General features: G+C 40.3%; 1 protein-coding gene across 4 annotated transcripts in view; it reads right to left on the bottom strand.

Moving 5' to 3' along the window:
* csnk1a1 (casein kinase 1, alpha 1) overlaps window positions 1–6,069 on the bottom strand; it is a 44,126-nt gene extending 38,057 nt beyond the window's left edge. For 2 of the 4 annotated variants that reach the window (XM_049586275.1, XM_049586277.1), the window contains exons 1-2: window positions 5,310–6,068; window positions 4,904–5,010 (exon numbers count right to left, since the gene is read on the bottom strand). In XM_049586275.1, the coding sequence (XP_049442232.1) occupies window positions 4,904–5,010; window positions 5,310–5,432 (230 nt within the window). In that variant the 5' untranslated portion in view covers window positions 5,433–6,068. Of the gene's footprint in view, window positions 1–4,903; window positions 5,011–5,309 lie in introns of all 4 variants that reach the window. The other 2 variants (XM_049586276.1, XM_049586278.1) reach the window with 2 other exon arrangements.
* Between the last annotated feature and the right edge of the window lie 7,557 nt (window positions 6,070–13,626).

Genomic DNA, 13,626 nt, shown 5'->3' with positions numbered 1-13,626 from the left:
TGCATGTCATTATCGTCAGAATACCTGGCCAGAATAATACAAATAACACAAGGTTTCTCCATACTTACATTTATTTGTGGTGGCCTGCCAAAAATATAGACACTGCCCACTAGGGCTTTGCAATAAATCAATAACTACAATTATTTTGCTATAATTTTCCTTGATGGAGATATAAGATATATTAGATAAATCTTACATATAATCAAACCACCCCATAGCCCGTAAAGGGGAGCAGTGATGCACCTTAAATGCCAGTTGCCACCAGCCACATTGCTTGGTGTAAATGGTGCATGACCCTTGATTATTATTGCCAAGCAAGGACAAAAGTGAATTGCAAAGCTTTTCCTCACTCAAAACACTGTTAAAATCTTAAATCTTAAACGGTCTGGTGGTGTGTGGACAATGAAAAGCTAAGCCGCACCCACACACAGGATGCAAAATTAACTTTTGTCCACCAGCCAAATGGCTAGTGAATGTTCAAATTTTATTAGCTACTCAATAGATTATTATCATTTTATTTATTTTTTTTTTACTTTTTTTTTGTTTTTTAAACTTATGAGAGATGCAAATCTACCAGGTACTTGCAGATTTTACCAGTATTTGGCTAATGGATGGTCCTAATTTTGTATCCTGCTCACACACTGAGCAAACACTTTTTAAAAAGGTGCACTACATCATGTAAACTTTTTCAGGTTGATAAAAGTCTAATTCACCACTAGGTCTCTTTCCTTAGACTGCATCACAGAGGTTGAGTCGGTGTTAGAAAACTGAGCAAGAATGAGGAAAAGACTGAAAATGTGATGGGTGGTGACTTTATAAAAGGTAAGCCAGGTTGTAGCAAGAGTGGAGGAGGGGCAGCAGGACCAGCAGGTTGGACAGGCTCTGACAAGACTATGCTGCAACATTAACCCAGTATTACCAGTGCAAAGTTTCATTCAACAGGCCCTGCTTTCATTGCAGTAAAGGTGGAAAAGCTTTGCTTCAAAACCTGCAGAAGTTTACTGTTATTAACACTGATTAACACTGCCTCCAAATAATTGTACTGATGCCAATTTTACAACCCATTATTACAACTCACTCACTGGTGCCTACACAAAGTATTTTAGTAAGTTGCCAGCCTCAGAACCCTACTATGCACAACTGGCACCCAACGTATGTATGCTTATATCTATGACAGAGGTTACCTTACAAAGCAGTTCTAGTTTGTAAAGAAGGTGTGTGTGTTCGGAGTTCATGTTTCAACCAAGTTGCTGTGCCTTTGTGGCTCCACAGTCATTGTCTCTATTAAGCTATGTGCCAGCTGTGCTGTATACTGTATATGGCCGTGCATCTTAGCACTGTCAGCCAGATATAGAACAGGGAAAGGAAAATCAACACCAGACAAATGTTGGTATTTTCTGTCTGTTCCTCTGTTTTAACAGTCAAGTACACAGGCAGATACTCTGTCCTAAAAGTAGCTATGCTTAATGACAAGGTGACTTTCCAAAAACAACAGAACAGTGCAGAAACTAATACCTCAATCAACTTTAAATAGGCTGTCAGAAAAAAAATGCACTTTTCTAGTTTTCAAGAACACTTAAATTGTGTACATAAACTAATTTAAGTCCAATTTCTGTGCTTTTTACTGACAGTTTTACAATAACACAGGCATTTACAAGCCAATCCTAGTTCTGTGAAGACTATGGGCTCTAAAACCCAGTGGGCTCTAAAACCCATGGAACAAAAAAATACAAATACATTTTTAGGTCAGTAAAAGCATGAACACTTACTCCTCCGTCAAGTCACAGCAATTCCCCACACACCCAGTCTCATTTACAAAACTCCTTAAACTTTATCAAGGTGCATGGCAACCACTAGCTAATTATCTTATTTATCAAGGAAAAAGGTGCATGTTGTGTTCAGTACATTTTAATGATCATCTGTTGTTGACAATCAGACACAATCCAAATGGGTATACCCAACTTTCACTTTGGCATTTTGTTTTGTTTCACCGTCAAAGAATCTGCTGTAATTCTATGGCTATGAACACTAACAAGTGAAACAAAGCTGTTCATTACAAATGTGGTCATTAAACACAAAAGGCATAGTAGTTTATCACTTCACCGGTATTTTCTCTGACAGCTACAATTGGTCACAGGTACTGCTCTCGTCTAAGAGCCACAACTTAAGAGCCGGATAAAAGTAGTAAAGCCAAAGCAGCTTTTTGCATCAGCTAAAAGGTAGAGATAACAACAGGGTGGTTCCCTGAAACCCATCAACTGCAACACAAAGCAGGTAGATCCTCTGAGTTTGCCACAACTCAATTCAAACAAGTCTGACTAGTAGAATACAGATAATTCACGCTGTCTGTCTGAGTGACTCAGGAGACATGAATTTCTTCAGGACATGATGCACAGCACTACTTCAACCATATGCCATAGTGACTAAGGTCTGCATTCCAAACCTACAGCAGTCAATGAGACAGAATTCCTCCTCTCTACTATTAAAGACGCTACTCAGATATGTACCATTTCAGAAGACTAGCTAATATTTGAAAAAGGCCTCAACACTCACAAACAGGCTGAGATCCAGAAGTTGTTTTTGGTTTTTTTAAGATTATTTCTGTGGGCTTTTTGCCTTTAATGGACAGTGAGTGAAATGGGGAGACAGAGAGAGAGTAGGGATTAACATGCAGCAAAGGGCTGCAAGCCGGAACCGAACCTGCGCCCGCTGCAGTGAGGCAATGCCTCTGTATACGGGGCGCCGGAACTATCCACTATGCTACCGATGCCCCGAGATCCAGAAGTTTTAATTTGAGGTTTGCTTGCAGTAAGTACGCAGGGAAGAATGCAAAGACTAAGGTCAAGTTTCCATCTGTCAAACTGATTATGAATAAAATATCAGACAGATGTGAGTTAGTATGACTTTAGAGAGACTAACTTTAAGTCAATGATTAACACTATTACTATTTCCTTTCACTGTTTCACTGGTAAAACTAGGTAGCACTGATCAGATATAAATCAAGATTTCGTTACTGAGTTGGCTATTTCTCGACACAAATGTTTTCAGAAACATGCTTTAGCATACTGGTTAATTTTAATAACAGACTGTTAGTTACCAGCCAGCTGACATTATTTTAAACAGATATGTTCACATTACCTCACCCACCAGCGGGAGCTTTTATTGGTCTGGGGTCTCATTTATAAAACAATGCCTAGAATGCATACTAAAAATGTATGGACAAAACCCAAAAATAGTGTGCACCATGTCTGTTTTTACAGATCACAACTTTTGAATGGAAAGTAGCACACATCTCTTTCAGGCCTTGTTTTGTGTAGGCAATGTTTATAAATGAAACCCCTAGTGCAGTGCAGTGCATTCTGGTAGTTGTAGATTTTCTTCCTCATGAGCATAAGCGTCCTTTTTCTCTGTTTTCTGTAGCACCTATTTCAAAAACATTTGCAATTTTCTACTGCAAAGACATCCTGGACTTATCAAAAGGCCATCTCTCCTGCAGTAAAATACTTCTTTAATGTTGACCCATATCATGCCACTCCTGACTTTCTCTTATATAATATCAGAAAATATAAAAACAATACAAACAGATGTATATACCAAATCAACAGAATAAGTAAATAAAGGCTGTGAGGTAATCAATCAAACACAAACCGACCCATAAAATACTTTATAAAACCAAGTCAACCTGCTCTCTTGTTTGAAATATAACATGCATGCATCATGTTTCCACTTAACTTTATGGCAGAAAACATTAAAAACATGGAGTAATACAGAACCTACATAGTGCATTTACATTTGGAAATTATCAGGGGAAAAAAAAAAAAAAAACAGTAAAGGAATACACTAAGCCACCTAAGACCTCGATATATCTCAAATCACACTGAATGTTAGTATACAAAACAATCCTGCTGCTATGATCATATAATAAATAAACAATTTATTATTAGTTTTGTACAATATTAACAAATGACTTCTTATCATCTTCTTATGTGAAACCTAAGTGTTATTTGTATGTTTAAGTGTACACAAAACCACAATAAAATGTTCACTACACTTTCACTTTGGCACATTAAGTGGTTACTGCGTTCCCCACACATACAAACTTCTCTTCCCATCATATCCACAAATAAATGTCACAGGTTTCAAAGATGTCAGCAACTGCTCTGCAGTAACACGTCAGTATTACATGCCCATACACAACATTAACAACATAAAGATGAGGCAGCATACTGTGTATGACAGTCCACAGTGTACATTTTATAGCTGTAGTACACTATGTGGAACTGAGGGGCACAGCTTGTGTATCTCAAACGTTGCCACTTGCCCTGTTAGGCTACAACCCTCTCTAAACAGTTACTTAAACACAACTAAACATGGTGTGTGACCCACTACAAGGTAACGTTGATAACAGACCACGTATAGGCTGAAATACCGTGGTGAAAACACACTTCCACCGTGGGGCTTGGGTTGTTGTTTTCGCTTCTGTGCTCCGCCGCCATTTTCTAACAGGGTAGGGGAAGACATGTTGGGAGCTAACACAACAAAAGAGGAGCGGCCATTTCCAACCTCATAGTTGGCTCTCTGCACCCTAACAGTCGCTATTTCACAATAAAAGTGCAGCGATGGGGTCTAAACACGACTGATACAAGGCGATATTTTCGGTGAAAACTCGACGGGATATTTAGGCGTTCGGGGGAACAAATATCGTTCCTGGAATAGACCAGGCAACGCTAGGCAGATTAGCAGGCCTAATGCCAACAAGGTTGCTGCTTCTTAAACATTATTGTCTCTTTTTCCTGCGGAGACTTTTCCACACTGATATAGCTAGCTTAAAAAATAAGATATAAAAACAAAGAGTCACTTAACTGTCGGCAACATTGTACGATGTAAAAACCATTCCACTTACCTGATGTGTGGAATCCCGACACCACCTTGTAGAATTTTATACAGCTTGCTTTCGTATAACAACTGTGGATGTCTGGCTTTCTGTGATTCCAATTTTACAGCTACCTCCTGAAAATGACACACAAAAGATAACATTTGTATTTACATCTAAGTTATTACTGTGTTGGTTACGGCAAAGATACATGTTCTGGCACTCGCTGTTCAACGAATAATGCCAAATCGTGTAGCAACTTTAGCTAAATTTAACAGTTTGATAAGTGCAGGCCGGATACCTTACAAAGCTATGTCACAATATGCCTTAAATACTTTAGACTCAGCCTCAGTGGTGTTCGGTGGGAACACTGGCTACCAAGTAATGTTATCATTGAAGAATACAGATGAATGTAGACATTTATGCAGTAAATTACCTCTCCATTTGTGATGTTAATGGCCAGATATATGTCACCGAAGGATCCCGATCCAATTTTTCTGACAAGCTTGTATTTTCCACCGACTATGAATTCGGCTTTGGAGCCACTGCTGCTCGCCATAGTATCCACCAAATGAAAATCTCCACCTGATTCACTTTAGGAAATTCTGTGAGGCAGTCTGGCCCGATTGTCAGCAGAACATACAGAGTCCTGTATGTCCAGTTGGCGTTGATGAGGGCAAGTATGGACTAGCTGTTACTCCAAACAATTTCGTCGAAAATCAACCTAACAAGCAAGCTGGAAAGTGGATTTCTTCTGACGTTCGTTTTATTCATAGGCTACCGACTAAAATGGATCTTCGTTCAAACAAAACTACCTCCGAGAAACACGGAATGCCGTGTCAGTATCGAAGTATATACATCCAGAACTAATCCGAAAAAGCTTACGGCCTTCAACAACCACCCAGCTACCTCGAAGTAGCAGCTACTGAAACCTAACGTTGGCTAACATTAGCATCAAGCTAACGCTGTCGCAAGGACCGCCGCGGAAATATGTCCGGACCTCCTCGGCGTTGAGTAGCAAAAACAGCCTTTTTAATCACAATCCCGGTGATAATGCTGCTCTTTTGATCTTTTCAGTCCTTTCAGAGCGTTTTCAGAAAACTCCAAGGGTCGCAGCCGTCTGTCGAACGCGCAACCCACTCACTCCGCCATCTTGTCTTCACTACCCTTTCTCTCAGCTGGTTTCCGTTGGAGGCGATTAGCTAAGGTTAGATATCCCATGACCCCTTCAGGTGTTGTCGGAAATAAGATAATCAACATTTATGACTTATGGCCTAACAAAGTGATATATAATTGTGGTTTGAAAAGGAGAGGCACTATGTATGAGGCCAGCAATGTAGCTCGTAAACAACTGCAAAGTTAAAAAGTGTTTTATAATGCAGCCTTTTTTGGTTAATAACTTCAATATCAAATGTAAAGGCAGTAACCATCAAAGCTGGTGGAGACCCCGTATTTCTGTGTACAAACTATTTGTCTAAGTATATGATCATTCTCCTGAAAGAGAACCTCCATCACCATCCACTGGTTTGTTTTATTAACACAATGACACGATAACATAATGGCAAATTTACACTTGTCATTTCTTGTAGGCCTATCCCAAATGAAAATCAGGATAATATGTCACTTTAGCTTGGACACATGACTTTAAGAAAATTGATCTCATTCAACTATAAACTGGACAGGGCGTAATGTAGGGAAGGACAGGATATTGCTGCATTCCTACCATATTATGCAGACTGTAGCCTAATTACAGAAGGCTGAACATTGGCGTTGTTAGGCCTTGAATTCCGAGGCTTCAGCCCCAAATGTTTTAAGAATTATCACTTTAATGTTAAAGGCTTTATGTGCATATACTGCTGAGTAGTTTAATACATCATCCTTAATTAGTTGATTATATTTTGTATTTTCCATCTGATTCTTTAAAGTAACTAAAGTAGATAAATAAAAGTAATGGAGTAAGAAGTATAATATTTTCCTTTGAGATGTACAGGAGTAGAGGTTTAAATTAGCACAAAATACAAATACTCAAGTAAAAGAAAATAATTACCGGAGGAGGACTGGGCTAAGTCCCCACTGTCCTCAAATGCTACAAACACCCCTGCAGTCGATTCTCAGAAACGCGTCATATCAGCCTCCTCATTGAAATTCAGACTCAGACACAGTGATAATTTTAACAGGAACAATATATCCTGCCCAGTGTGAGCAACTGCCTTATGTTTTCAGCAAACCAGTTGCAAAATGGCTGTAGAGCCACAGTTTAAATAAAATCCTATTATGTTGACATTAATACACCAAGTTCAGCTCACTGATAATGAGCTATAGCCTGCGTCTACACTGTTTTGTATCTATCAAATAAGCCTTTGTCACACAATAAAAACTATGGCTTATTTAAATAATCTGACTATGGCAAGGAGTTGGGGTAACGTTTGAATAATGTGTGATCATTTAGAGCTCATTATCCCTGTTCCTCCGACGTTACCTGAATGCAGCATAAGGGTGGGGACTACATTGGTGTAGGCATGTTGCTTCAGGTAGGCTACAGGTGAGGAAATCAAATACAATCCAGAAAGTCCAGTCTGAGTATCAGATTCGTCGATTTTAAGGTTTAGTATCAGGCACAGTTTCAGAGTCCCCTTTATACTAGACAATACCACAGACAACAAAAAAAGGTTTTTTAATTGTTTAGATTTTTAAAAAAAATATTTTATTAACCGTTATTTATCAAAATATAAGGTCTAAACTAGGCTGTTTCAAAGCCTTCTCCACACTCCCGGGACTAAAATTCAGGTTTAGGAATACTGAATCATTAATTTTATTGTTAGTCTCAGAGTAGTAGACTTTATACACAGAGAACAAATTATACTGCAGTCAGCTCATGAAATAACCACCAAGTATCAGATTTTAATTGTGGAATATAACTCCCCCCAGTTTCATAAAATAGTTTCCTGTACAGAGGAGGTCCCAAGTGTCCTCCATCATAGCTAGCTGAAATAAATGAGGAGTCAATCAGCATTTCTCAATCTGCATTCTTGCCTGTACCTGTGTTCTTGTGGACTTCTGAAACATCATCAGTCGCAGCCCAAGTAATGTTCCAATTTAAAGTCCGCTTGGAACTTGCTCTGCCCGTTCTATCGGGGATGCATTGGGAGGTGACTTGTGTGGACTTTTGACAGCCAAGTATCCCAGAATGCATTTCCCACAGACCAGCGGCAATGGCAGCCATCCTTGGGAGTCGAACTTGCCAAGTCCGAACTCCCAAGTGCACAAGTCCGAACTTAGCGTACATGGTATTGAGAAACGCCTAATGTTTGCCTAAAGCAGCTAGTTTCAATAACAAGGCCTAAAGTCATGTTCAGACTGCAAATAGGCTTTAACACTGCTTTAAAAGATGAACAAAGAAAACAACAAGGAACTGCAAAAATGCACTGTGCTCCCAAGGAGGGCAGGCAAGCTCGGGCCATGTCCACTCTGTTTGCTTCCCCTGGCAAAGCTAATTGGAGGCCGACATTACTGTCTTTAAGAGGCTGTGGCATGCTCATTTTTTAAGATGGACAGTAGGCTTGTGAAACTATACCTTAGGCATCCATTAGAGCCAACCATATCTCAGCATAGCTTGTCTGGAGGCGTCCAAATAATGCTCCAAAGTTAGGCTAAATTATAGCGAGGGAACAACTGTCATGGCCATTTTCAAGATATATCTGAATGAAAATGGGTTCTATGGGTTCCCACAAGTCTTTCTAAAACTAGAGAAGGCTTGTTCCCAATAAATGTTTTGTTACTTCAGTCAATTATGACTTTTGGTTTTGGTGTGCCACCTCAAGATTTTCAGTGGCCCCATCTGGCCACCTCTATGAAAATGTTTTGCTCAAAGTCATGTAGCATTATGTCTCATGTAAGTTAATTAAGATTATCCAGCAAGACCTTGTGTTGGCCAGTCAAAAACATGCAAGTGCACATACCACATAGAACAGTGTGTCCTTTGCAGTTAATTAGTTGTTGATTTGTGTTTGTTGCCATAGTCCAAGTATGTCACAGTTGTTGGTCAGGCATGTACAGTATACAACTTATAAAGAGCATAACTGTGATTCTTTAAATGCAAATCATTTTTATATTTTCCAAATGTCAGTTTTCCCTAGAACTACAACCTTGAATATAACATTTTGTGAAGTAGCTCTGATGGCACTGGACATCAAAATGACATCAGAAAGACTTTGGACTCCTACGTTGGACAGACATTAAATTTTGGCAGCAATGAAAATCAGGTTGATGATAATTAATTGTCTAACCACGTCAGAGTGTCACGTTGAGTGGACGTTAAATTTATTATGTTTTGCAGACTTTGGTTTTGTTCTCCATACTTTATCACTAAATGTTGTTGTTCTACGTCCAGAGGACATTGGCATGAGATATTTGGAAGCCGCTGGATTGGGGTTATTTAACAACACAACCGAAAACCAACAAAATATGAGCGTCTTCTATCATCAGTATTCTTCATCAAATGGACGTTGCCATCAGATGTTGTCTTGGTCACCCCACATCACAACCTAAATTCAACCAAATATCAATGCTGAAAGATGTTGGTGGCCAGCTGGGAGAGACCAGAAGTGTAAAATGTATCAATTTGTTTAAAAGAAGCCTCTTTTGATTTATTATTGATCATCGAGGATTAACCAATACATTTTTTTTTAACAAATATTAGACAGGACGTTGTTTCAATAAAATGTAACTAGAAGATAGAAGTAGAAGCATAGTTCTTTTTTCTGTTGTGTTTTTTGTTAGTTTGCTGAAGTTTGTTTTGTTTTTGTGCGGCGTATTTGACTAAATAAAGGTAAGTCGAAAGTTGAAAGTCACTGATATTAACATTGACTGCATTCTGTTCCATGAGGCATCTTTGTGTGTATGCCAGTAAAAAGACATCACTGATGGATTGGGGGGCTTCATGATGGGGCAGGCTATGGGACAGTGGTGTCCGGTAGCCCTCCATGCTGCCCCCCGGCCCATCCTTATCTGCTCTCCAATTTTAAAGCACCACATACACCTACATCTTGTGGGACAGATGGGAACAGGTTCCAGGTGCTTATGGCTGCACGGGCTGCAGGACAGCAGTGTGCTGTAGCCATCAGCCTTGCCCCCACCTGTCTCCTATGTCCCTCAATTTTAATGCACCACATCACACTTATGGGCACTCACATTCACATTCACGGTGTAGGGTTAATGCTTCTCCGTCAGGGATCGGAGAATCATAGTAAGAGGGGGGGTGGTGGGTTTACACACACTGTAGATATGCATGGCGTGGCTCGTGGGGCCCGGCCCTCCTGGGCTGAGGGTTGGAGCCAGGGAGCCCATTTACATCATGGTGGTGTTGGTGGGTTCCTGGTGTCTGGGGGGTCCCGTGGCCCTGTGGTGGGTGGGCCGGGTGGCGCCCTGGGGGCTCTGTGGGTTCCTGCCTGGGTTCTGCCTCCTGACCGGCTGTGGTTTCTGGGCCCTCTGCTAGGGGGTCCCAATGGGGGATTGACTGCTCGTGGCGGGCCGCTCTCTCCTGTGTGTTGGTGGGGGCCCGTCCTGGGGGGTTCGGGTGGGTGGCCCTTCGCGGTCCCCTGGTTCCTGATACGCCGGGGACATATGCCTTGCAGCATCACCGCCTCCTTGCCTCCCTCGTCCGCCCGGGCCTGGGTGGGCTCTCACTACCGTCCGGTCCGACGTCTGCTGGTGGCCGGCTCCTGGTGCGGGCCCGTCTGGTGCGGTGCTGGTTCTCTCCCCGGCGGCGGTGCCGGGCCCCCGCACCTGGTTCCTTGGGTCGGGGACGGTCCCTGGGTGCGTGTTTGATACTTCAGCTCCGTGACGCATCGCAAAGAACCGATGGGATCACTCCAAAGGGGCCCACTTGCGTCTCAAACCTACCACACCGCGCTGGCAGCTCTTCTCTACAATCAGGCTTTCCCCCTCCACCAAGACTCTCACATTTTTGGTGTTCGGTATAGACTTCTCTTTTGTTTTTGTTTTTCAGTACAGTATAGTAGACATGTATATGTTTATTTTTGATAATCTGCATGGAGCACAACCACCTCAAGGCCACAATACATCAGCTACACTGCCTGTTTCTCCTCTGTTTTTTTTTTGTTTGTTTGTTTGTTTATTTGTTTGTTTGTTTTTCCTCCTTCTTCTCCGCATGCACTGTCACTATACAACTCAGGATTTAAGCACCTGCCCCCTCCCCCTTGCTTGTTTCCTTACTTTCCCCCTGACACACTTTGGTGTATCACGGCCCTCTCTGACTCATATTAGGAAGTTTTTCCAATAAAGGCTGTTAGGCTAGTCTCCAGGGAGGGTGAGTGACGGTCACAACCACGCATTATGGGTATAAAATACTTGACTGCAAGATTAACAGTGCATCAGTCTTCACAAGAAGCTTACACCCTTTTGTGGCGCTAAGCTATGAAGACCAATGCAGACAAGTTGTGAAAAAAAAAAGACATCACTGGTCTTCACCGCACTCACTTTCTTTCCACTGTGTAGTGCACAAACACACTGTAAAGTCTAACTGGTGTCAAACCCTCTGAATTGCACTGCACAGTTCTCTCCGCTGCTGCCTTCTTCAGCTGTTTTGCATGGAGATGTTACCCAGTCCACTGGCACCATCTACTGCTGTTCCACTTTTCACAACACATAACAGATATCATGGCAAGGAAAAAAAAACTACAGTGATCCAGTAATTGGTATCACACATTTCATTCAATACAACTTCATGTAATCCTGCAAGGGCAATTGTAAGCAGCAGCTCACCACCAGGTCAAGAAATACACACACAATAAATAAAAAATAAAATTAAAAAAACCCCACAGAAAATAGAAAAGTGTATTCGTTCCTACAGCAAAAGTTACAGGGGGACACATATTATTTCACACTGCATTAAAAGTCTGTCATAAATTGATTTCCCCTTTATACTGTACAAATCATCAATCAATCAATCAATTTTATTTATAAAGCCCAATATCACAAATCACAATTTGCTTCACAGGGCTTTACAGCATATGACATCCCTTTGTCCTTATGACCCTCACAGCAGATAAGGAAATACTCCCCCCCAAAAAAACCTTTAAGGGCTCTAATACAGGTATAGGTCCTGTTTGTGCATGTGTGTGAACTCCAGGTGTGTGTGTGTGTGTGTGTGTGTGTGTGTGTGTGTGTGTGTGTGTGACAACAGAGTGTAAAGAAAATTGAATTTCCCCTCAGGGATTAAAAAAAGTATACCTTCCTCTTTTCTTCTACCATCAAGTTTTTTATTTTGTGTGTACTTCAGATCATCCATAATAATCTGAGTGAAAACAGAAAAGTGTATTCGTTTCTACAGCTGATTTGTACAGTACAGAGGGGGGATACAATTTATGGCAGCCTTTAAATCCCCTGTAACTTTTGTTGCAGGAACAAAAACACTTTTCCATCCTTACCCAGATTAATAGACATAATACATACAAAATACAATACTTGATTGATAGGACAGATTAAATAATATAAGTTCAACAAGAATAAAAGCATTTATTTAGATAGATGTGTTGTGAGTTAAAAAATAAATAAAATATAGTTAATAAAACAACAATACCAAAACAATAAATGAAAATATTCACGTTGTTATTTTTCATTTCCTTATGTAAATTGAGAACATAGCGATGTGGGAACAGGCCACAGCCAGGGATACAAATCCTGTCAGGGGTAACTACATTGACATGACATCAGCAAAGCACTATTTTGGTGTGAGCACGTTGCTCACTTAATCAAAGAAGTTAACTACAACACTTCTACATTGCTGTGGCAACTGACTGCAGACCAGTCAACATCATGGAGGACTTGGGTCTAAGGGACATCCTCAGGTTGGCATATTGTGACTAGTCATATGTCTTACTGTTGCATACGCATACAGGACCTGTGTCAATCAGAGAAAGCAACTAAACTGGAACTCCTGAAAAGCGCAAATGCTGTCGCATTAAGCAAGGATCATTGGACATAATCAAAATTATCTCAGAGTGACTGCACACCATGTTGACACTGATTAGACACTGAACTTCTTTTCTTTAATAGGTCGACATCATCAAGATCATAAATATATTTACTTTGCTTTGATTCCCAATCAAGACACTGTGGAGAGAATTGCTTGTTAATATGGACCTCCAAACTGTTTTGAAATGTAAAATAATGGAATTTTAAACATGTTATTAATCACATTTAACTATTAAGATTAAGCCAAAAAAAATATTATTCGACAGTCCTAGTTAAAACTGAACAAAACGGTCATCACTAACAAAGGATTATTTATTTACATTTATTAATCAGAGTATTCACAATATTCACTCAAAACCAGCAGGGGGAGGCCGAGAAACAGCTATCTCTCTCATGGCGTGCTGTGACCACTCACATGCCTCTCTCTCTCTCTCTCAATTCAATTCAATAATCTTTATTGGCATGACTGTAGATTAACAATATTGCCAAAGACATTAAAAATTTACAAATAAGGTACAATAATAAAAGTAAGTCAGAAAACTATAAAAAAAAGATTAAATATATGTTATATAATACAAAATACACCAATCTACAATACAATACACCAATATATAATATAGGGAAAAAAATGAATAAAGAAAAATGTAGATGGTGAGTTACAAGGACTGTAAATATAGACAGGTGTGTCAGGTGTTGTGATGGTTGTCCCTCAGGCTGTGGCATAACCTGACATATGTTGCTGCTGCTAAGCTGCTGAC

This window comes from Epinephelus fuscoguttatus, linkage group LG9, assembly GCF_011397635.1.
Source record: "Epinephelus fuscoguttatus linkage group LG9, E.fuscoguttatus.final_Chr_v1".
Taxonomy (NCBI): domain Eukaryota; kingdom Metazoa; phylum Chordata; class Actinopteri; order Perciformes; family Serranidae; genus Epinephelus; species Epinephelus fuscoguttatus.
This window is presented reverse-complemented; position numbering and strand designations above follow the sequence as displayed.